General features: G+C 41.9%; 2 protein-coding genes and 1 long non-coding RNA gene across 5 annotated transcripts in view; 1 reads left to right on the plus strand and 2 right to left on the minus strand.

Moving 5' to 3' along the window:
• Positions 1 to 6486, minus strand: part of SYNPO2L (synaptopodin 2 like) — a 35090-nt gene extending 28604 nt beyond the window's left edge. Inside the window, exon 1 of the mRNA XM_081864242.1 lies at positions 6176 to 6486. Within this exon, the coding sequence (XP_081720368.1) occupies positions 6176 to 6283 (108 nt within the window). The 5' untranslated portion in view covers positions 6284 to 6486. The remainder of the gene's footprint in view (positions 1 to 6175) is intronic.
• Positions 1 to 24596, minus strand: part of LOC309343157 — a 103544-nt gene that overhangs the window by 30537 nt on the left and 48411 nt on the right. The gene's annotated exons all lie outside the window — the stretch shown is intronic.
• SEC24C (SEC24 homolog C, COPII coat complex component) overlaps positions 10283 to 24596 on the plus strand; it is a 41848-nt gene continuing 27534 nt past the window's right edge. The window contains exons 1-6 of one of the 3 annotated variants that reach the window (XM_081864230.1): positions 10283 to 10462; positions 15138 to 15341; positions 17160 to 17243; positions 19814 to 19955; positions 21299 to 21477; positions 22332 to 22799. In XM_081864230.1, coding sequence (XP_081720356.1) covers positions 15167 to 15341; positions 17160 to 17243; positions 19814 to 19955; positions 21299 to 21477; positions 22332 to 22799 — 1048 coding nt within the window. In that variant the 5' untranslated portion in view covers positions 10283 to 10462; positions 15138 to 15166. The remainder of the gene's footprint in view (positions 10463 to 15137; positions 15342 to 17159; positions 17244 to 19813; positions 19956 to 21298; positions 21478 to 22331; positions 22800 to 24596) is intronic. The other 2 variants (XM_081864231.1, XM_081864232.1) reach the window with 2 other exon arrangements.

Below are 24596 nucleotides of genomic sequence, written 5' to 3' on the forward strand. Positions count from 1 at the left end.
AGGATATTTCTACCAAACTCCACCCAGTGGTATGGATGACAAGAAGCAGCAAAGCAATGAAATGGTGAGTGAAAAAACAGAAGTGTGTGGATCCTCGTGTGCCAATCACACACATTGACAAATTGGATCTAAACAACCCTATTGCAAGGCCCTCCCAAGAGTAAAAGCAGCCTAAAATCGCAAAGCCATTGAAAGTGTCTGAACCTTCTCTCTCTAAATAATTCTTCCACCCCATAAAACATAGTTTAAAGATGTTTCCTCCTAGAATTACTTCAACCCATGGCATCTCACCAGCGGAAAGATGATATTGAAAGGCTGTTTCAGAGGGTCAGGAAAAATGAAGCGAGTGGATTCAGCTCCTGTCTCTAACCTACCCATGTTGTGTTTTAAGCCTTAACGCCACTTGACAGGAATTCAATGGCAAACCCAATTTTGCTGAAGGGGCAATGGCAACCATCACATACAATTTGTCTCTTAAGAATCTTGCACTCCTGGAGTGTACTCCTAAGCAACTCTCAGCCTCCATGGCTATGAAATCTGGAGCTTGGAGCCAGATCAGAGTGCTCTGGCCTAACCACAGCTTGGTCCATGCCAGGATTTATGGTAATTTAGGAACTCCAGTTTGTATGGAACTGAGCAAGGAAAAAACTCTGCAGCAAAGCTCTTCATTTACCAAGCAGTCTCCAACTACGTTGTCTGTCCTGGGCATCTAAAATCAACAAAGTCCACTCTCGGTTTTCACAGCCAGCTCCCCACACAGAGGGAGAAACTCTAAAAATAGGATGAAAGACTTCCCAACTGTTCTTGTTCCCAGAGGCAGCTTTTCAAAAACTCATAAATCCCTTGGAACATAACATTGCCAACACAACTTGACTGACTAGTTCTCAGTTTCTTTGCAGCTATAGCCTGGGCTGGTATCAGTGAAAAACATGATCTGGGAAGAGAGGACGAAAGTGCACACTATATTTAAAAGTATAATGTGTACCTTAAACTTTCAAAGCAACCCATACTCTGTACGTCTGGGCTTTGCACATATTACATTGCCAGGTGTTTTTGGCTACAACTCCAATCAATTCCAGTCAGCATGGCCATTCTAAGCAATGCAAAAAACATCTTCCTAGATATAAACCCTGAAACAAACAGTAAGGACTCACTTAAACTCACTAAGTGCAGCACTATAAAGTACTTTTCAAAGTGTGCCACAATAAACCTTGTGGCTGACTTTATATGTGACTTCGTAATCACATATTGTGTAAATCACACACAAGAAACTGAACTGATCCAAAATGCCTTCTACTATCCCCTCTACTATTTGCTGCATGCTGTTTGAAAAGTTCAGCTGCTGCTGTTTGTAATTCAGAAGAGTGAACCAGCCTCTTCTCTATATGGGGCTACCTTTGAGGTTGGTCAAAAAGTTGCAGGAGTGCAAAACTACTCAATTGCTTATGTGACAAACTAATGCCAGCATATATATAGCACCTTGTTTGTAGAATTTACACTGGCTGCCAATCTGTTACTGAACAAAGTTCACAGGATGGTATTCAACAACTGTGTCCCACCAACACTAGAATTTCCACTTGTTCACATGTAAAAGATGATTTATACATACATACATCACAATGGGGCTTACATAGAAATTCATAGTGTATTGTGCCCTTAGAAATTTGTTTGTGGCACAAATCTGTATAAATGCCCTGTTTGGTACTTAACTGGCGTAACAGAACCAACAAATTAGAAAAAGGGAAAGTCTCTTGGTATGAATGGGGGAAACTGAAGTTGCTTCTTATAAACAAATTCAAATATGTGTGGGTGTTGACTGCTTTGGTCCAATTTGAAGGCAGGCGGGCAGAGTGGATTACAAGCTAAATAATGCTCAAATTTGGATAAACCACAGTGACTCCATGTGCTCTTTGATGAGATGGATTATTTGGACCCAAAGCAATCAGGCATGGTTTCAGTATTGGTATATAAACTGCTCAGTTTCTCCATTGCTTTTAAGAAGGAGCTTGGCTATCCCGAAGCATTTTGCTGCCTTGGGCAAAACAACATATGCTACCTTGCCTCCCAAATATGCACCAAAATACAGCAAATACCTCTGAGTCTCCCTGGGAGTAAAATACAATAAATTAAATAACTAATGTTTGCTGCCTTTCAGTGACATTTCAAATCCACTGCCTGAGGCCTAACGGAAGAGACCAACCCTAGTCTTCAGTTACACAGGGTTCAACATCACCCCAACATAAAATACAAAACACTAGATATTGACAAAAGGACTTGACGTTAGTAGCAGCCCAACTTGTGTGCAGACTTTTCCATTTCCCCCAATTCCACAGAGTTGCACTCTTTGAGAAGACATGGGCACCTCTCCGCACATGGCTATGCTTCTAGGGAGGAAGTAACTCCATATCTATTTTCTCAACCACATAAAACTGTGATGCTGCAGCTGGCTAGATCATTAAAAAAATAAGAATTGACGCTGCTACTTCACAAACTTTCTTTTCTGCTCCAGGGAATGCTGAAGTTACAATTCCCAGGGTTCCCTGGGAGGAGGGATTGACTGTTAAACCATTCTGGGAACTGTAGCTCTGTGAGGGGAATAGGGGCCTGCGGACAACTCTCAGGACACTTAACAAGCTATAGTTCCCACAATCATTTGGGGGAAGACATGACTCTTAAAGTGGTACAACTATACAGTGCAGATGAGTTTCTACATACTCACACACTCCTCTCTTGTCCAAGGCAAGCAAGAGTGTTCAAGGATACATTATGTCCTGCCAAAAAGGCTCAAGGGGTTTTTGTGTGCAGCATGTGGTCTAGGGAGAATCCCATGGGCAATACAGAAAGACCTGTTTAAGTTTGCGGTGCACATATGCCCTTCAGCCTGCGTGTAGTATCCCATCACTAGTCACCAAAGCTTCAAAGACTGACAAAGGTCTCATTCCCTTTAACAGTTTACTTCTACCAAAGCATTTAGGTCTGGAACCTAATCTCATTTTCCAGTAACACAGGCATTTCTGGAAGCTGCATAGAGGCTACATTTGCAATATTAGGATTGCAGGAGCTAAACGATTCATCCAATAATGTTGAATTTCTGATAACTACTGATTTGGGGGCGACAACCTTTTCCTGAAGATCTGGCAGATGAAGGGCTGTAGCATTTGGCAGAAGTCCTACTACCCCGGTGGAACTCTGGATAGAGCAGCGGATCATCTTGGATGCAGTGGCAGCTAGCGTTGGCTGAACCCTTCTCCAGCTGAGCTGCTGCACTGGCAAAAGATGTGTTGGCAGAATGGCTGAAATAGGGTAGACACATTGGCAGCATGAGGGAGTAGCACCCTGCTGTGTTCTTTTCCCCATTGATTCACACAGCCATCAACAGCACAACCTTACACCAGTTCACTTTCCCTCCCTGGACTTCACTACTGACTTTCCCTCCCATTGCTCCTGGCATCTGAATGCTATCTGCTGCTGTGGCTGAGTGGTTAGGCATCTTCTCTGTAGTGCTTGAGGCCTGGGGACTCCTACATTTTTGCCCTCAACTTTTTCCCTGTGCATGAGAAAGATGTAAATGTTCCTCCCTTCTCCCTAATGGGGTTTAAACTTCCACCCGCTGCTTCTCAACACTACGCCCACTGGTAGTGTGAACCACTGGAAGTTGCTGCCAGTATGCAGCTGTGGCTGCCCTTGATGTGTGTCCCGTCACCCCCTTCCCTTGGGTGCTTAGGGAAAGGTTCTTTTCCATCCCCAAGCAACTCTTGAACCCATATCCCAGAGACAATATGTGCCCATTAAGCTATGGGAGTGCTGTGTTGCAAGTCTTCCTTTCGGTTGTGTACTGTCCTCAAAAACAGTGGCTGCAAAGAGCATAAAGGGGTTTGGACCCCTGTATGGAAACCGACAGGGGCTGTGTCAGTGGGGTCATTGGAGGGAGAATGGTGTCATCTTGCATGTTTTTTGTAGTGATGCATGGGTGTGTGCTGTGGATATACTCTCATCGTGACTTCATTGGCTTCCTTCATGTGTCAGTAGCACATGGGTGCTGTCACAGCCCCCAACTGTGAGCAGTGGTGAACTGTCTAGGGATGCTGGGTGCATGTCTGTCATTTTTACACTGCTTTTTGTACTATCCCTCCCCCCCCCCATTGCCCTGCACTGCAAGCTTAGCACCCATTCAATGTGGTGGCCATCTGAACAGCACAGCAGTAACCTAATTCCAGTCCTGTGATAATATGAGGATTGGTTTGCTTTGTTAATTTCTTAAAGTTTGTACAGTGCATGAAGTTTTGAACAATTAATAAAGATGAATTAATGTTCTATTGTTCCTCTCTTGCATGCTCCCATATAGGCCCACCTGGGACTGAATATTAACTCTAGAGGTGCTGTTCTAGGGGTGCTATCTTGGGACATTCATCAAGTGTGTAAAATAGATGAGGCTTTTTCTGTGGCAGGGTGCAACTCAAGAATGCTCTCCCTATCGAAATTGCACAGGCTTCTGCTTTGTGTGTCTGTTTTGATAGAAACTGAAGATGCATTTATTTAAACAGCCTTTTAAAATGCAACACCTAGTTTTATTACTGCCAGTTTTAAGGTACAAAACTGTTCAGCCCTGTTACTTTTATTTTAGTGTTCTTTGTATTTGCTTTTTGATATTGTAAACTGTATTTTTAATTATTTTATTGAATGGCTTGTTTGGTTATGCTGTATATGAGTACATTTGTTTATTTTGATAATTTTCTATCCCAAATCTTCCTCCCAAAGGAGCCCAGAGCAACAAACATCAAAAAATTAAAACAACTTAATTTGGTAGGAAAGTGGCATATAAAAAATAAACTATGCTAATATTGCTGCTGCTACTACTACATTGGCTATTACATTTTGCTGCTCAGTGGGAGATAGCAAGGTACCCAGTGTCCAGCTAACAATCATGACTAGGCATGATTGAATGTTTTGTATGTTATGCAACTTATATAAAACAAGATTAATATATTCCATTAGTTTCAACATGAATCACTGCTACCTTTAGCAGTATTGCAGCATATGCATACAGATTAGATAGGTAGAAATTGATAGCTTGCACACAAGAAAGACTATAAGCCTTTACTTCAGCAGCCTGCATTTAGGAACCCTCCCCTCTTGCTGGGCATGATCAGATCATTCCATCGAAACTGTTCTTTCGTGTATGATAGGTCAATACAGCATTTCTTAAAGACAGAGAGGCAGCTGACTTTCCAGAAGTTCGTGAAATTTGTTCCAAACCAGAGAAGAATTTATGTAATTATTTTCATGGGACAAAGCCTCACAATCAGTTTGCATACATATTCATTAATCTACAAGGGACAAATAACAATTGAGAGATACATGCACCTGCCTTGTTTAAACAAACCACAGATCTGAAAAAGCATTGTATCTAGAGAGTTGTATGTATGTAATCTTTCTTAATTAATTTAATTGTTGAATAAATGTGCATATGGAGTAGAATAGTTCCAAAGCAAAATATATACTTTTGTTTTTACATGATGTGTGCTCTCATTAGGCATTTTCTCATGGGAGAAAAGGGTGAAACAGTCATTTTAAGACAGTGCTTGTCATTAAAAAAAAATTCCAACAAAGATGGTGCTTGTCATTTGCACTTTTTACAAGTACTTGCCCAACTAATCAGGAACACCGTTTTAATCAACAGAAAATTTGGAAATGATCTAATTAACCATTTAAATGTTGCATCCATACTTGAAACCATATTGAATCTAGGCTTCATTTTACTAAGTGCCTCATTTTCAATCCATGAGTTACATTTTAAAATGTGCCACTGTAACCATTGCATTAGAAGCTTACCTTAAAAATAAAAAGGATGCTAACAAAAACATTGGCTGCACAAACCAGCCCACAATACTATATGAACCTCACAAGTTATATGTTGCCTAATACTATCCTGAAGTCTAATTCCATGCATGCTTCCTTGGAAATAAGCCTTGCTACTGTATATTAAAACGGGTAACTACACAGTCCAAGGATGAAGACAGGCATTCCAATTCTGGTGGAAGTAGTTTGAATGCATGCTTTCTGCTCTGCGAATAAACTTATTTAAATGCAGCAAAGCAGTCAAACGAGTTTCACCACATATTAAACCGTTGGCCTTTCTTCACCTTTAGACGGTTAGAATATATTCCTTTCCTACCTTTGACACTTGAAGGGGTCTTTTCTGTTCAGAGCCCCCCTGCAAACGGAAGCCCCAGGGTGCCCCTCCAGAGAGAGTGACAACGACCTCTTCTTCTTCAGCTCCCATGCTTTCAGCACAGTCTTTTTCCTTTGGTGACAAATGTCCTTTTCGAAAATAAAAATAAACCTTTTTTTACTCTTAAGGTATGGTGCTTTCCTCTTCCATTGCGGCAAGGAGCATCAACCTTCTCAAGTCCGTCCTAAAGCCCACTACTTCCTTTCCCCCCTCCTCCTTAGAGGTTAGTCCTGCAAGACCAATGCTCCATACCCTTCTAGATCTCCAGCTGCTGAGCAGACTATCACCAGCCGTTTTGACTCCACTTTTGGTAAGAGGCCAGAGTCATTTTGCACATGCATCCTGTCAATCTCACCCTCTGTGCTCCCCCCACCTCCTGGCCCGCAATAGACTCTGGATGTTTCACTAAAGCATGGCTGAAAATAGCTCTCCTCCTGTCTCTTTCCAGAGCTTTGTCTCACACTTTTCCAGCTGGGGAGGATTTGATTTAAGCTTTGCAATAAAACCTGGTATTTCCAAAGCTCCTGAAGGCAGTCCTTTGTGATTTTCAACATGCACACAAAACCATTTATGCCACCTTAGCCAAAGCAACCTTCATTTCTTTCATGCAAAGCAATGGATACCATCCAATGAAACGTTCTCCTGTGCAAGCCTGTTAAATGAAAGGGAGCTGCAATTTATTTCAGTTGGGCCTGTGCACAAGGATTTCCCATTTGGATTATGCTTAAAGGGTCAAAAACTACTGATAGCACAATCCAGGCCTATCATTATGTAGTAATAGGTTGAAATGCCTGAATCAATATCAGAATTATAAAATTTCAGAGAAGCAGCCCCAAATTGATCTTTAACAAATTCCTTCATGATGACTGGACGACATGACAAAAATGTTGGAAAATGGAAAGTCAATACCCCCCCTCCAACTAGCAAAGCAAACCTATAAACACATTATAACTAGAGATATGCCTCTTCTGTGGAGCAACTGCCATATCGAGTATATTCTCACCCTGGGCAGAGATGAGGAAATTACACAACCAGAAAATACAGAAATGACAGATATGCCCCTGGTGTTCTAGAAGACATTCCCCTGTGGAAGGAACTAGTAGAATGTGTTGATGCCCACATAGTACTCACACATGGAAGAATCTTATGTGTTCTGCTGCTGCTGCTGTTATTGTTAACGTAGTACTTTAAGCCTCACCAGAAGGAAAATGTTTCCACTCACCTCTTCCATGCCTGGCAAACAAAACAAGACCAAACAAAAAGTCATGTCAGAGGCAAAAGAGAGGGAACTGTTTTGGGTGGAATTCACCTAACAAGCCCCAACAGCAGAAGCCCTGTGCAATGATTTCTGTTTGAGCAGTGGGGTTCCCCTCTCTTCTCCCTTGTGCACCCCCACAATTCCCATAATTGGCTTGGGGCGGTGTTCAGAAGAACTCTCAGAACAGCACATGGGAAGAGAAGAAAAGGGAGGATTGTCATAGTACTACATTGCATACTACCCTCAGTACCTGCACACACTACAAAGCAGTTTCCTAATCACCTAGCTATAGCAACAGACAGCAATTATACACATAATGGGGAATTTGTCTTCTCCCCTCCTCTGCACAAACAAGGCAGGAAGAGTTGTATGTTTTACATGCTGGAGGTGCCAGATTCAAATGCAGGGAATAGCCCCATACAGTGGTAACTCAGATTAAGAACTTAATTCGTTCTGGAGGTCTGTTCTTAACCTGAAACTGTTCTTAACCTGAGGTACCACTTTAGCTAATGGGGGCCTCCTGCTGCCGCCACACCACCGCCACGCAATTTCTGTTCTCATCCTGAAGCAAAGTTTTTCCGGGTACTACTTCCGGGTTGGCCGGGTCTGTAACCTGAAGCGTCTGTAACCTGAGGTACCACTGTACTAGGAAAGGGCTGAGCTTCTCCAATCAAATCTGAGCCAATCAGAGGAGCACTGCATGGATCAATAGTCTACCGCCTGTATGGCACAACCACCCTTTTGCTGCAGCTTTCCCCAGTAATCCATGTGTCCAATCCTGCCTCTTCCCACTAATTTGCTTAATAGCTCAGCACAGCAGTGAAGCAGGTCACATTGCTCCGCCCACATTTTACAGAAGTTCACACTGCACTCCTATAATTGCCTGTTTAGAAATGTTTGGCTTAGTGAAGTTGTATTATGTTCAATTGGACTTCCTCTATGTTTTATACGATTACAGCTATACACTGTATAGTAAAATCATGGCTGAGTTTGAAATCCGATGAAAGCTTCGCAACCCAGGTTCAGACCAAACTGGATATACTTGTTCATGCATTGAAGAGAACTTAAAACATTATTACAATGTTTTATAAGTGATTTGCATGTGCAAATGAGCTATTGGGAATTAATCATTACAGAGATAACATCTGTATCATATTCCTCCCCTCCCTCCCTCTTTCCCACAGCCAGAATTTATACTGTTAGGTTCTCTAGCCATAAACCCATATTTTTTTTTACTTTAGTGTGTAATTCACAATTGAGCTTAATGCACTATAATTAAAAAATAAATAAATTCATGTGCGTCAAGACTTCTGGTAGAGTCAAAATAAATGAATACATTCAGCTGCAAATCATCATAGGCATTACACAATCAGGGGACGGGAAATCAAGTGTTACTCATCTGTGTATTAATGATGAATTTAAAGAGATTTATAGCACACTAGGAGAGGAAGAAGCCTTATGACCTGTAGAATTGGTGGCCCCATGCACAAATTCACTTGATGGGATAACCTTTGGGGCAGCTGTACCATTTCAGAGTCAGATGTAGATTCCGATTATGAAACACTTCTGAATAAGATTCCTGTATGTATGCAATAGGCAGCCCCAACAACTGCAACCTGTTAAATCACCTTTGGCACTGGCCAGCTACAAAACTTGCCTTTTTTCTTTTCTAATGTGGTCTTGAAAGTGAAACACACCAGATCTCTCTGCTGGACAGGCAGCACAGCATCAAAATAGCACAGATCAGCAGGAAAGCTGGGCCACTGCTGCCACAGCAGAATTCTTAACCTTGCTTTAACCATTCACAATTGTCTCTCCAGCATCAATCTTTGTTGTCAACAAACTTAACTTTGAAGGCTTTGAAAGGATAGTCCACAGACTCACTCTTTGCCAGGTATGTCTAAAGATGTAGGGATGCTTAACTCTTCCCAGGGAGGCTCACTTGGCACCTTCATTATGTATCTCTCAGTGCCAGGTGAAAACATTATTCTTCTCCCAGGCCATTGGCTAATTAAACAATCTATGGCCTTTTAAACTATTTGTGTGGTGGGGTATGGTTATGATGCGACGTATATTTGTGGTTTTATATACTGTAAACTGATAATTTAATAACTAAATAATGAAATAAAAAGGAATGAAGGTTGAAAGTTGCCTTCCTCTGCTACATACTAAGTACAGGGGCTTTTGCAGGATGGATAGGAGGGTCACACCTGCACTTTGGAATTCCTTGCCTATTGAGATAAAGAAGGTAGCTGCACTCTGGTTTTTTCGGTGCATGCTGAAAACATCACTGCTCACCCAAGACTTCCCAGATGCTCAGAAAGTTGAGGTAATTTTAATTAAAAATAAAGAAGTATGTTTTAAAGTATGGTTGTGATTTTTTCTTGATTTTGTTATTTCATCTTTTTGTAAACAACTCTGAGGTTATTGTCCGGTCCCGTCCCCCACACAATCAAGCGACGAAATTAATAAGCATAAATAAATAAATATACTCCCCAACTACAGTCTTAAGTACTACCACGTCAGGGAGAACTAGCCTCCCGTTTGCTACAGTGCACAGCACCATCCTACGACGATATCACAACCGGGGCCCAGTCGGGCGCCACAGCCCCCGAGGACTTGGGTGATTTAAGCGAACCTCGGCCCCTGAGGCAGCAGAAAAGCCGCCATCTTGACCGGAAGCGCGTCACGGAAGACCGCGACGGCCCATTTCCTTTTCCTCCTCCTCTTCCCTGGCTCGCTCGCGCGCTCTCTCTCCCGCGCGCCTCTATGGTCGCCGAGCAGCATCCGGGTCCCTGTTGCAGCGGAGTGCAGCAAAGGCCGCGAGCGAAGTGAGGACGTGGCAAGCTGTGAGGGAGAGCGGAGCGGACGTGGAGGGGCCTTTCCGGTGAGCGGCGGCGGCGGGCACAGGAAGCGGAAGCCGGCGCCAGCGGCGGCCCGACGACCAGCAGGAGCGGGGACAGCCGGTTGAGGTAAGCGCGAGGCCAGGCCGATCTCTTTTGAGGCGCGAGGTGGTGAGGGACCGGGGTCGGGAGGGAGGAGGCGGCTCCGCGACGAGGCCGGGGCTGAGGGATAAAGCGCCGCCCGACTCCGGAGCGCGCCTGGCCTGATCCTGGCAGGCTTACGCCTCCGGCCTCCCGGGGAGGCCCTGTGCTGAGCCGTCCGGATGGATCCCCGGCTTAGCTTCTCCCTTGGCGAGTTCTCCTTACCAGGCCTTGGGCTGATTAAATGCCATTTTAAACGTGTTTGTGAGAGGATGTTGTCTGTTCTTTTTATTACGTATTTTGTGTGACCTCATTTTTTTGCACTTTTATGTATTGAACCGCTCGGTGCTCTTCGCTTGAAGGGCGATATACACATTTAACGAATGAAATTAAAATAAATGAATCTTTCCAACCCAACCCTCGCCACCCCCCGGACAGGCAGGAAATAAGCTTGACGTGTGCTGCATTCACAAGTGCAGGTTGATAGGTGCGGGTGAGTGCGTCCCTGAGGCTGGTCGGTAACAGGTTTAATACAGGAGTTGGGGGAAATTATTCGGACAACTTCCAAATAGAGAGCGGGGCGGAAATGTTTTCCCTGGCCTGTTGGGGTTTTCTGTACAGTATGTGGGAGATTTCGCTCATAGGGAGTAACCCCACACTCTGATCTGCAGCCAAAAAGATGAAACAACCCAAGAAAAGCTTGACCAGTCGATCCTGCCGAACGTGTGAACAGGGCTTGACAAGGTGAAACTGAGATGAAGCAATATTGTGTTTATGTAGGAGTCAGGCTGCATTTCAACAAAGGCGTTACTAGGAGCCTTTTTCTTTTCTTTTCGGAAGTAGTAGCAGTGCTTACTATTAAAGACTTCTTTTGAAACGCTTGGTATTAGAAGCAGAGTTGGAAGATACCTTTAGGATCATATAGCCCAACACCCTGCAATGCAGGAAAATGCAGCTGTCTCTTATGGGGATTGAACCTGCAACTAATGGAATAACTTTGTTTTGAAACTTAGGTTCACCTTGAAGATTTCAAAGCACACCATGGTGCTTTCCTTTTCCCAAGCAGTGCACATTAACTTGCATTCGTGCTAAATTGTACTTTGGACTGCAGCATTAGTTACGCATAGAACTCTGAAGAGTAGCTTCTTCATTTGCGGATTATATATGGGGCCAGGCTTAAAATTCCCTAATTTTGTCCTATCCCACTACCTCATGCAACAGGACATTTACATATTGCTCATTTTCTAAGTTTTGTTAGAAAAGGGTTTCGCTCTTGCCAGAAGAATGGATCAGTTTTATGGACAAGTGGTCCACTTATTAGTCTGTGCAAGGCTAGATGTGTATATAACAGGGTGATTATGCTAATACAGAGACATTTGGAATTCTGGGAGTGTGTTGTGGGCACCAACCCTTCTTGTTACTTCTCTTCCCCAGTAGAGAAAGCGCACATGCAGAAAGAGAGTCACTGTACTTCCAAGGGATTTGGGTAAAGGTTGAATATCTAGCAGGATTAAAATGTTTCCTTTTCAATCTACCAATTTTACATAGTATCCCTAAATAGCCACTGCCAAATTAAAGCTTACCTTGGTGGTAGACTGCGCAGTAAAAATCACAGAGCACATCTATGGATACAGAGTTGACCTGTGATTGGAGGGGATCCCTTGTTAAAATTATGGTGATCCATAAGTTTCTATACCTTGAGCCTATATTTTTTCACAAGGGCAGTGCTAGAAAGCATCAGTTCTGTGGTTTTTGGTTTTGCAGTTCATTCAGTAGATAGGTGTGACATTTATTTGATTGCCAATGGGGAAGGAGCCTGTGAGAAAATAGAGTTTAAAGAGGATCTGTTGAATTGGATATGGTGTGCATATGTGAGTGTGCATTCCTGACTTCTGTCCCTCCAGCTGCTCCATTATTCTCTCCTACTTCTCTTCCGTTTACCTCCTACTCTGTCGCTTCTGTTTAAGTGCCAATACGGCAATAAAAGCCTTGAAAAGCACATAGAACTGAAAGAAGTGATGTCCTTTTCAAGGGGTGAGGAAGGGAGCAGTGAGTGAGGGTGTTGCAAGCACCCCAGCTGTGGCACTAATGTAACAGTATGATATGCATTGTTGGACTAGTGTAGCAGTTCTAGGTGATGTTATTGCATCCTTTTAAAGCACAGGTGGGCTGAAGGCAGATTGAGATCTACTGATAGATTTGCACACGTGCCATCCTACTGCACTGTGATAATCACAAAACAAGAGCATTAATTCAGAGTGAGGTGTGCCAAAGTCCAAAGCTCAAAGCTCTTAAAGGCGTTTGAGTGTATACCTCACAATACTGAGCTACATACCAGCTGTACAACATACTAGCATGCTTAGACACTGTCGTAGAACCCATTGTGCTGGCACTTAGATATTTGCAGATGGCAAAAATAAAAAAGATGGAGAAAGGGAAATGAGCAGGAAGCTTGCAGAACAAAAAAAGGGACATAGCAAATGCCATTCCCCTGCTATAGCTTCACTTGCTAACCAGGATGCAAAAATTAAAACATGCATTATGGAATAAGCACTGTCCTCTCAGCATGATTCCTTGTAACATTTCTAAAAAATGAATTCAGTTTTATGCTTGTGCATTTTTGGTCAATACTGTCATTATACCAAGCCATAGTCTTTACATTATAGTTTAGGACCAAACCATGGTTTGAATTTCTAAACACGTGCCAGGGAAACTGTAGCTTAGAGCCACTTGTTGAGAAGGTAGAAAGCAAAACTAGACAGCTTCATAGTGACGGCCATAACATTAGATTTGCAAATCATGGTTTGTACTATTTCTTGTTTGATAGGTGAACCATGAATTTAGTTTGGCCATCATAGCAAACAGTAGTCTTGGAAGTGTTCTATGCTTTTAAAATTTGTTACGTCTATTTGTTAATACTACAATAGTGCAATGACATGCTGTTGCAAATAGGGCTGTGTTTTGCTGTTAATGGTTGTAGCCTTGCTTTAAACTAAAATTTCAGTGTGTTATGAAGGCAATGTATTTTATTTCTTCTGGATTATGTTGTGCTGATTCAGAAGATCACATCTGCAAAACATCCCTTGCACTGATACAATCTGACATACTGCTGGAAATGCTTGATTATCCTGCTATAAAAGAACCTTTTTGCTACTAGTAGATAGTGTTCTGAAGAGTATCAGCTACTATATACAGATTATTGCAGGAGACTGACATAAAGACCAATCTATTCTTTAAACCTTATGTTCAGAACCATGTAGTATATACAAAGTTATATAAACTTTGTCCCCAAATAGTACCTGGTAGTAAAGGTAATTCCATTCAGGTCCAGCATATCCAGTAGCCATGGACCATGGGAACTGTAGGACCACAGGTTAGCCAACCAAGCTATAAGGATATGCTGGCTGGGCCTCCTGAGGACTGTATGAAGGCCTTCCTTGGTCATAGCTTTTAGACCTTAATTCTTGTTGAATCTGTGTTATTTTAATTTTTTCATGTATGAGATTTTTTTCATTTATAAAATAAGTGCTTCATAACATCAACATTATTTCTCATTGACGGCCCAGTTTCTTCTGGGGGTAATTGGCAGGGACCATAAACTGGTGATGAATGGGGCCAGAGATAAAAGTGTTCTGGATTAGCTAATCCAAAATTTAAGATTAGAATTCCCGATTCTAAGCAGGTCTGAGAAGTAAGCCCCAGTGCTATACTCACATAAGTATGTGGATAATTTTGTTTTGTACAGTGAACCAATAAAGTTCATTGTCTAGAAAGTAACTGAAAGTATTTTCTGAATTAGTCATTCCTGTTAGTCCTGTAAGGAACGCGGGTGACGCTGTGGGTTAAACCATAGAGCCTAGGGCTTGCCAATCAGAAAGTCAGTGGTTCAAATCCCTGTGATGGGATGAAATCCCGTTGCTCAGTCCCTGCTCCTGCTAACGTAGCAGTTCGAAAGCACGAAGTGCAAGTAGGTAAATAGGTACCACTCTGGCAGGAAGGTAAACGGTGTTTCCGTGTGCTGCTCTGGTTTGCCAGAAGCAGCTTAGTCGTGCTGGCCACATGACCCAGAAGCTGTACACCAGCTTCCTTCGCCAATAAAGCGAGATGAATGCCGCAACCCCAGAGTCGGCCATGACTGCACCTAATGGTCAGGGGTCCCTTTACCTTTTATTAGTCCTGTATGCTCTATCCTGTTTTGTATTACAAACATATATAAGTGGCAGAAGCCTACTATTTTCTACCCAGATGGGGGCGGGGGGGACTTATCCCCAAGCCATACAAATCAGGGAAGAAATGAAAAACAAATAATTTTTTTTAATCAAATAAAAAAAAATTGTCTGATTGCTCTGAAACTACACAGAAAGAGTTAAAAAAACACCCTACCTCTAAAGGTCAGGAAAAGCAAGGAGCAGACCAACTGGAAGGAAGAAACTTTGATGGGATGCAAAGGTTGGGCAGCTTTAAGAGATATTGGGGAAATACACCTAAAACAAGCTTGGAGCTCACAAAGTTACTCAGCTGTAGTGTAATGTGTGTGTAAAATTAGTTTAGAAAACAGCACACATTTGCTAGCACTGCAAGGTCTGGTTCTTCATTTCAGCTCTTTTGCACAAAATCTTGTTTTGAATGATGGCTCCTAATGTTTCTCTTTCCTTTCTCACAGGTGAAGGCTAGTTTGGGGATGTGAGCACAATGAGCGTAAACCAGCCAACTCACACAGGGCCACCTTATGGGCAGCCACAGCCTGGATATGGAGGATACCTGCCGCCTGGTTACGGAGGGCAGCCAATCCCGACCGTTCCCGCCTCACAGTATGGTGCTTACAATGGTCCAATGACAGGATATCCGCAGACAGCCCCCCCTCAAGGTATCCTTCATTGGTATAAAGGGGGAAATGACCTTTGTTTTTATATATATATATATATATTATATATATATATATATATATATATATATATATATATATATATAAATAAATAAAATGTTTACTCTGCTTTTTAACATTCTGTATGTGCCCCTGAGGTGGTAGCAACAAAAAAATTCAAAAGTGCATTTAAAATATTCAGTATAAGGATTTATGGTACCACTCTATTCTTCCCAGTTAGACCACACCTAGAGTACTGTGTCCAGTTCTGGGCACTGTGGTTTAATAAGGATATTAACAAGCTGGAACGTGTGCAGAGGAGGGCAACCAAGATGATCAAGGGTCTGGAAACCAAGCTGTATGAGGAACGGTTGACAGAATTGGGTATGTTTAGCCTCGTAAAGAGGAGACTGAGAGGAGATATGATAGCCGTCTTCAAATATCTAAAGGGCTGTCACATGGAAAATGGAGCAAGCTTATTTTCTCCTTCTCCAGACGGTAGGACCCAAAGCAATGGATTCAAATTATAAGAAAGGAGATTCTGACTAAACATCAGGAAGAACTTTCTGATAATCAGTGCTGTTTGACAGAAGAATAGACTCCCACGAGAGATGGTGGACTCTCCTTAGAGGTTTTTAAGCAGAGGTTTGATGACCAAATGTCATGTATGATTTAGTTGAGATTCCTGCTTTGGACTAGATGACCTTCAGAGTACCTTCCAGCTCTACAATTCTCTGGATGCAGATAAATGTCCTTTGTTCTTCATGATTTAAGAAGTTGTGCATACAATTATATTTCATAAAGCAATGGGAGATGGGTCAGGCGGCAACGAAGTTTCATGGTTGTGCATGGGGTTTGGGAGGCCTCCATGCTTTGGTGGTCCACAAGCATTAAAGCAATTGGAAGCCCCTAGGACAAATTTAGCTTCCTAGGAAGTTGTTCTAGATGCTTAGTTGTTAGTCAGCTGGTGTAAAGAAGTGGGCATTAATGGCAGCAGAACTAGCTGAAAGGCCACTTGAAGGAGTAAAGTTTGTGGTGTTAACCTCAGGAAAACTAGCTGCTTTATCATGACTTATAGTCTTGGAATAGGAATGATTGTTAGTTCTCTTACCTTTGCACACTGGAATCATAGCGGAGACCATAGAGAGTTGTATTTATACTAGGCTTTAATGAAGGAAGCTGCTGCAAAGTTAGCACATGTGCTACATTTAATACCGTATGTTTCGCTCTATAAGACACTTTTCCCCTCCTAAAAAGTAAGGGGAAATGTGTGTGCATCTTATGGAGCGAATGCAGGCTGCACAGCTATCCCAGAAGCCAGAACAGTTCTGGCTTCAGGGATAGCCGTGCAAAGCCTCTTCAACAACAACATTTGATTCAGAATATTTTTTTTTCTTATTTTCCTCCTGTAAAAACTAGGTGCGTCTTATGGTTAGGTGCATCTTACAGAGTGAAAAATATTTATGTTAAACAGAAAGGTAATGTTGATGTTGCATTCTCACTTTGGAGGCATGTGTAAAGTTGGCAGATATTTGTGGGGGAGCTTCTTGTTTTAGGGTAGCTTACTGGGTGAGCTGCTCAATTTGCTCATCAAGTAGTTCACTCATCCAGCAGAAAGTTCTGCTGTTTGAGGTGAATCTTCTTATTTTTTTAACTTTGGAACTACTCATCCCTGACGTCTCAGGACAGGTAGCAATAAACTATATTGAAAATAATGATTGCTAAGCAGGAGGAAACTCCAGCGTTTGTAGGACTAGCACAATGCATTTTATTTGAAGTTTTCCAAGTCTATTCTTACTGATGCATATATTGTCTTTCTAGGTTACTTTCCTTCAATGGGGTTTCCTTCTAAGGGCTCTCCTGTCTCTCTTGATTCTGATGCTTCTTTTACTCCCAACTTCATAGGTAAATGCTTTCCTCTTCATGCACTGTCTCTTATGAGAAAAGACTGTTTCAGATGCATTTCCTTCTGAAACATTACTCTTGTTTCATCTGAAAGCTAAGCCATGTAATTATTAGAATGGGTGGAGCTGCGATGCCTTATTACAAGGAATGTGCAGGTCTCTGGGACACAGCGGTGAGATCCAACTAAGTTGTACTCAGAGGAGACTTAAATCCATTGATTTCAGTGGGTTTGCTCTTGAGTGTGGCTAAAGGTGGAGATCACCCTTTGAACATGATTCATTTCCTTCAAGTCTTTTTGTACTCAGGGTAAAGTTTAAAAACAGCATGTACTCCTTACTTCTCGGTGTGCGTATTCTGCAGCAGAGTACATGTTTATGCATCTTTCTTACATGGAAGTGCTGTCACTTCAGTAGACTGATTATTTCTAAAGTAAGGAAGATCATACATACTCTGAGCAGGACTGGCGTTGGATGAAACCCTCTGACTTTTATGTAGCTGTAATCTAGACTACTGTTCAAAGGTAAGGGTTGCATCCGTTGCTCTCACCAATTTGCCTCTGGCCCCGCCCATCACTAGCATGTAACTGTCAGAAGATTTTGCGTGAGGAAATGAGCCCCTTAGGCTGAAAAACTGGTTTACCGCTTTCATGTCATAGACGCTCAGCCAGATGGTTTAACCTTTGATGGTTGTGCTTCTCCAATAGAAATTCTTTCTCCTTTTGAGAAGGAAGTGCATTATATTATATGACCGCTGGTGAGAAGGGAGCAGCAAAGCTTAACTTCACCATGGCTGTATAAATCTTTATATTAAAGTGCATTTATCCTGTACTTTATATTGTTGAAGTAATTTGAAAAGGCAGTTAACTTTTATGAGTAGGCCTACTTCTGTGGTTACCCTAGTGGTTTCCCTAACAATTCAAAAAGGATACTAGGCATATGTTGTAGTAGTCCATTGGTAAACCCATATTGCCCAAAGGAGAGGAAGCTGAACCAGAGAAAGTGACTAGAGATAACTCTTGTTACTGTAAACTGCAAATTTGAGTGGACTTGGCAGAACCTCAATAGATGCATAGAATGTTACTAGAGGAAGTGAGCAAATAGAATGCAAATCAAATGAAGTTTTGGTACCTCTTTCTCTTGTATACAAGCAAGCAAAGCATCAGTTCCAAATTGCTTGCATGTGCACACAGAGATGCATCCCCTCCCCTCCCCTCCCCTCCCCTCCCCTCCCCATGTCTACTGCCTTCTAATCCTTTGGTCTGTCAACTCCAATGACAACCATTTTTTGTTTTGAGAAGCAGATGCCACCAGAGAATCCTGAAAGATGTGTGTTAACAATATTTGTCTTAGAGGAGTGACCAGCTAATTAAACTCTCACATATTTAGCAATACATGGTGAATACTCAAAAGAACCAGCAAAAGGCAGTCTTCTTTTTTAAAAAAACATCTTATTTGCCCAGAGATATAAGAACAAAGTGGTTGCACTTACAAGACACCTGCCTTTCAACTCAAAATATTTAAACTGATGATATAATCCTGCCATTCATATGTCAGAATTTTCTGGACTTTGGCCTAGGACCCTCGTACCTACGGGACCGCCTCTCCTGGTATGCCCCACAGAGAAACCTACGGTCTGCAAATAATAACATCCTCAAGGTCCCAGGCCTCAGAGAGGTTAGGCTGGCCTCAACTAGAGCCAGGGCCTTCTCGGCTGCGGCTCCAATCTGGTGGAACGCTCTGTCACAAGAGACTAGGGCCCTGCGGGACCTGACATCCTTCCGCAGGGCCTGCAAGACAGAGTTGTTCCACCAGGCCTTTGGTCAGGGCGCAGCCTGACTCCCTCCTCTGGCAACCTGCTTAGAATCTTGCTTAATTAGTTGCCATTAATTTGATTTTAATTGATTTTTATAATGTAATATTTTTAGAATGTGTGAATATCTGATGGTTTGATTGTTGATTGTTGTTAGCCGCCCTGAGCCCGGCTCCGGCTGGGGAGGGCGGGATATAAATAAAAATTATTATTATTATTATTATTATTATCCGGACCAAAATTCCTAATTTGTGCCACAAATTGTCTTTGTTTTATAGTAGTATTTTTCAGGCCTTTTAATGATAAAAAGCTGGAAAAGCCGTACACCTTAACTCTAAATCAGCTCCCATATTTTGGTAATAGTTCTAATATATAAATATTTCCAGTAAGACTTGTTAGAGAAAATTCTCATGCAAATAAAGATTGTACATGGCTTGTCTAAAAAGAAAAATGCTATAAATAATCTGACAAATCCTTGTCTGTTCCTTTCATCCGCAATAGTGACTTGTCTTGGGATCTGAGATGCTTTATAAAGCAAAAAGAAGCTAGGAACAGCAAGCCTTATTTTTACTAGCATATTTACATGCTTCTATTAATTTTCTTTCTTTGCTGTTGAAAATCTTGATAGCTTTCTCTTCTTCCTTGTATGCATTTGCTTCCTGTTAATCTCACAAGAGATCATGCCTAGCATATTTTAAGCATCTTCATAAGCCCCCGCTTATTTACTTGTACATGACTGACATGCAGTTCAATATTTCTAGGTTCCCTGAGAGCTCCCACTACTTCTGGAGCACCTGCTTCAGCATCTGGCACATTAGTTCCTCCTGGACAGCCGGCCTATAGTCAGTTTGGACAAGGAGATGTACGCAATGGGATTCCTGCATCTACAGCTCCATTGCAAAGGTAATTAGGACAACAGTCATCAGACTCTAAGCCTGTCAGTACAGACAGCAACCATTTTACAGTCAGATGTTAGATCACACAAACACACTTGTCTCTGCCAACCTGGAAGTGGCCCAAAAATGGGGTGTGGCAGGGCTTATGCGCACTCCACCAACACGTGTGGGAGTCGGGAATAGAACCCCCATGCAGAATGGTTGCTGTCTGTATCAAATTTTGGGGACAGAGCACCCATCCACTCCCTGCAGAGCAAAATGGTGTGTTTTTGGTTTGTTACATAGAGAAGTTGTTGGGCTGACTTCTAACAGCTACTAAATGTGGTGGTAACTTTCTATTTTCTATAAGCACGCTTAATTGGATATACTTCATTTATTTGTAATGCACCAGGATGCTCTTCTCAAGACAGTTAGCAATTAGTGTTATAGTAAAGCTTTAGAACAAAGGTGAGCAGTACGTCTGTCTCAGTCAAGCAGTCTACCCTTGGCTGAATTTGCGGTTAGGCAATAGGGACAATACATAGTTCACCACCACACCTAATTCAGCCATGTTGAGTGAGCAAGTTACTCATCATCTGGGTAATCAGGCTGCTGCTTGCGCAATTGGGCTGTGCCTTTCTCCCTTCTGCAGAGCAGGAGCTCTGCCTCCACTGATTTTGCAGAATAGGACGTCTTTGATAGCTGCTGTGTAGGCATAAGCTTGCACATAACTTTCTGATTTAATTTAATATTTTATTTATTATTTTATTTAATATTTATACACACACGTAACCAAAAGACACCATCACAGTGGAAATCATTAAAAACTAGAAGGAAAAATAGATCAAAAATTAAGTGGGAAGACCGTGAACCCATTAACCACAGCTTGCAAGTTCATATTTTACTTTGAAACAAAGCAACCACATTTTGAGTGGTCACATGCTTTAGGAGTAGGGGAGCAGCAGCATTGGCACTAGTGCAGAACCCCAGAGCTGCCTCTGCAAGCCACTTACCCACCCTTGTCTGCTTTCCTAAGAACAGAGATTGCAACCTATCATCGCAGGCAATAAATGCAACAGAGGGTTGTGATGCCAACAGATGATGAACTGGACAGTTTCTCCTTTGCTTTTCATCTTAGATTAGGAAAGTTGAAGCGCCTGAACATCTGTTGGTTTGATTGATTGGTGTGCTGCAAAGGGGTTTTAGAACCTTCCCATTCTGAAAACTGCAGAGCCACTGGGAAGATCTTCTTCAACACTACTGTCTCATCATTAATAATAATAATAATAATAATAATAATAATAATAATAATAAAATACATGAGTTGCTCATGTAACAAAGGACTGTCTTTATTCTGCTTCCTTTTCTTAGACCTCCTGCTTCTCAACAGTTCATGCCTGGAACAACGCCCACACCTGTTACCCAGTCAGCTACTTTCCAGTCATATGGGCCACCTCCAACGAGCACACAGCAGCTGACCAATCATATGGCAGGAATGCATATAGGTGGTGCATCAACCTCTGTTCCCTCCCCAGGTGTACTGGGCTATGGTGAGTAACCAGAACGTTTGAATGCTGCTTGCTTGCATAGACTGATTTGGAGTTCCCTTGAGGAAGGATCTTCCAGACTGCTATGGGTACAATTACTTCTCTCTTTAGCAAGTTCTATAAAATGCAATAAAGCAGGTCCCTGTGTTGCAACAAGTCTTAATTGGAACTCAAGTAGTATAATATATAAAATGGTTCCAAGATATTAAGCAAGGAAAAAGGACCAACTAAATTGACTAAGGCTGATAATCCAGCGTAGGTCATACTCGCAGTACATCCACTAAAACTATTGATTTAAGTGGGGCTACTCAGAGTATTGAGATACCAGTCAAAATAATCTGGGGTATTCATATTAAAAGAATCTCTGAGAACTGCAGGGACAGCCCATTTAAATGCACATAGAGTTTGTTATGTTTGGCCTTTATTTCAGCTCCACTAAAGAGAACAACAACAACAACTGTAGTAATAGTTTAAAAAAAAAAGTATACCGTTATTCATCCAAAGAGCTCAGGGCAAAATTCAAGTGGGAAAACTGCAACTTCATCATGCTCTCACTTCCATTCTATTCTTAGAACTGAATGTTTTGATAAGTAGCTCTTTACAATGGTTTTCTTACCATAGGATATCATAAGGTCCGGTGACGAATACCAACTATTGCTATCGGTAATCATGAAAATGAATGGTCAAAGCTGCTTGTTAATAAGCACCTCCATTTCTGTTTTCTCTCTCTCTCACTCCACCTTGAAATAACTTTGTATCCAGGGTGAGGGGCTAGTTTACTAAAACACCTTATGCACACTGGGAGAGGAACACTTTTGTAAAGCAAGATGTGGCCATAATTAACTTCTTCTCCTCAGGTCCGCCAACATCAGTTCCTCCTGCCTCAGGAAGTTTTACTTCGAGTGGGTCTGGGCAGTATGTCCCCTATTCAAACCAAGGACCGCCACCTCCTGCTGTGCCCCATGGATTACCTCCTACCACCTTGTCTCAGGGTCTTCCTATGGCACAGCCTGCTATTTCTGGTCCTCCGTCAGCCCTGAACCTCTCCCATCAAGCTCCTGGGTTTGCCCCGCCGCCTTCATCTTCTGGGGTCGGTGCTTCCAATTACCCTCCTGCTGCAGGAGTCTCAAGGCCTCCCCCGATGCAGGGGACATCATTACCGGGACAAGCAGCTACTGGGCCACTCACTTCCCAGCCAAACCATGTGACCTCACCACCACCTCAGCCAGCGATGACAGGGCCACCCCTTGGACCACCAATGGCAGGCTTGCAAGGACCGCCTCCCAGCCATCCTTCCCAACCAGGATATGCACTGCAGCAGAATGGTACGTTCAGTACGTTGCTGAGAGACGGCTAAGGAATAAAAGTCAGTTGGGTTTTAACACTTGTTATAATAGGTGTCTGTGCTAATTTGTAGCGAGGTCTTTAAAATACCTTGAATTCAATGGAAATTGGCAACTTGCAGATAACTGAACTTGGTAGCTGTGTTTCCTCAGGGAGTCATTCCTATTAGGATGTAAAGCAGTTGTAGCCAACAGGCTGTCCTCCAGATATTGGACTACAACAGCCATCATAACTGATGGGCCATGCTGGTTGGCGCTGATGGGAGTTGGAGTTGATCTAGTGGATATCACATTCTCTACCCTTCGTGTACAGGGTGGTTCTGATTGCTGTTATTGCATCAAGGTTTTTTTCTGTAGTTGTTTAAACAAATATATTTTTCCTGTGGATTTTAAAACCTAAATATAAAGGTGGGGATTGGCTTGTTAATCAGCTACTGTTTTTTCCTACATTCCTCTGATGGAGACTTCCAAAGTTGAGTTTCCTTTGCTTCCCAGCTCAGTGAACAGTGAGTTAGAAAGTTGCTTGCAACCTGTATAAGAACTGTTTGCTTCTCTTCGGGGAGGTCTTTTTATCTTTTGGCAGGTCCTTTTTTCCTCTATACTCAGAATCATGCTGTTTTTGGATTACTTGGTGTACAGAAATGGATTGTTAAGTCTTGTGGCTACCAAGCACACATAGTTCTGTGTATGAAACTTCTGAAGAAGGAATGCAAAATCTGCCAGCAGACATGCAATATGCGCAATAGGTTGGAGCTAGAGAAACTCTGCCATAGCGTTGCTCCTATTGAAATCAGTGAGACTTAAGTTAGCCACTGCTAACTTACTCCTTTATTTTCAGAGAGGCTAAAGTGGGACTAAGTTCCTCTGGATTCCAACCCTGGTGCCTTTTCATTCTACTTGCATAGTTGTTTCACCATGGAGTTATTTGGAATGCATTAGGATAGAGCAGTGTAAGGCACTGAAACAGGAATTATTGGGGAAAGGGGTGCCTTTTCAAGCTGATTTTCCTTACTGAACTTTACAGTATTGAAAAATCTGTCTGCAGGTATGTTTATCAGGCATTTTAAAATTGGTTTCATTCTTAGTCATATAACTAAATCATAATTGAAATTTTTGAATTTTTTAAAAATTTATTTCTTGATAAATGATACAGAAAATAAAAGTAAAATAAACAAACAAATACTGATCCAAAATCAACCAAAAGAAATCAAAACAAAACACATATATACCCTACACTACAAACATAAACCCTACACCCCCCCCCGTGACTTCCCTCCACCACAACTCAACTTCTTTTAGTTCAAATTTGAATATTGTCATTGCATTCTTTAGGTAATACGTCTTAAATCCATTTCTGATTTATATTCTTATACTTTACATACATAATCCATGCATATCAATGTATTCTTTGTAGAGCAGTGTTTTTCCACATATTCCTCAAACCATTGCCATTGTAATCTTAATATTTGATTTTTCTGGAGCCTTATGGCTGCTGTTAACTTTGCCAATTCTATAAATTCATTTAATTTACATATCCAGTTTTCTTTTGTGGTTATTGTCTCACCTTTCCCTTTACTAGCGAGAACTATTCTGGTGATTGCCGTGGCGTATAGAAAAATTGTTTTCTTTTCCTGTAGGATGTACTTCCCTAATAAAGCTAGTAAATATGCCTCTGCTTTCTTTTCTATGGGGATTTTAAGCATCAATCATAATTTGAAATTTGTATCATCAGAATCTTGGAATAATATGTATTGAAAAGTGGTTATAGGTGCTTTTGTG

The sequence above is a fragment of the Podarcis erhardii genome, assembly GCF_964252035.2.
Source record: "Podarcis erhardii genome assembly, chromosome: 5".
NCBI lineage: Eukaryota > Metazoa > Chordata > Lepidosauria > Squamata > Lacertidae > Podarcis > Podarcis erhardii.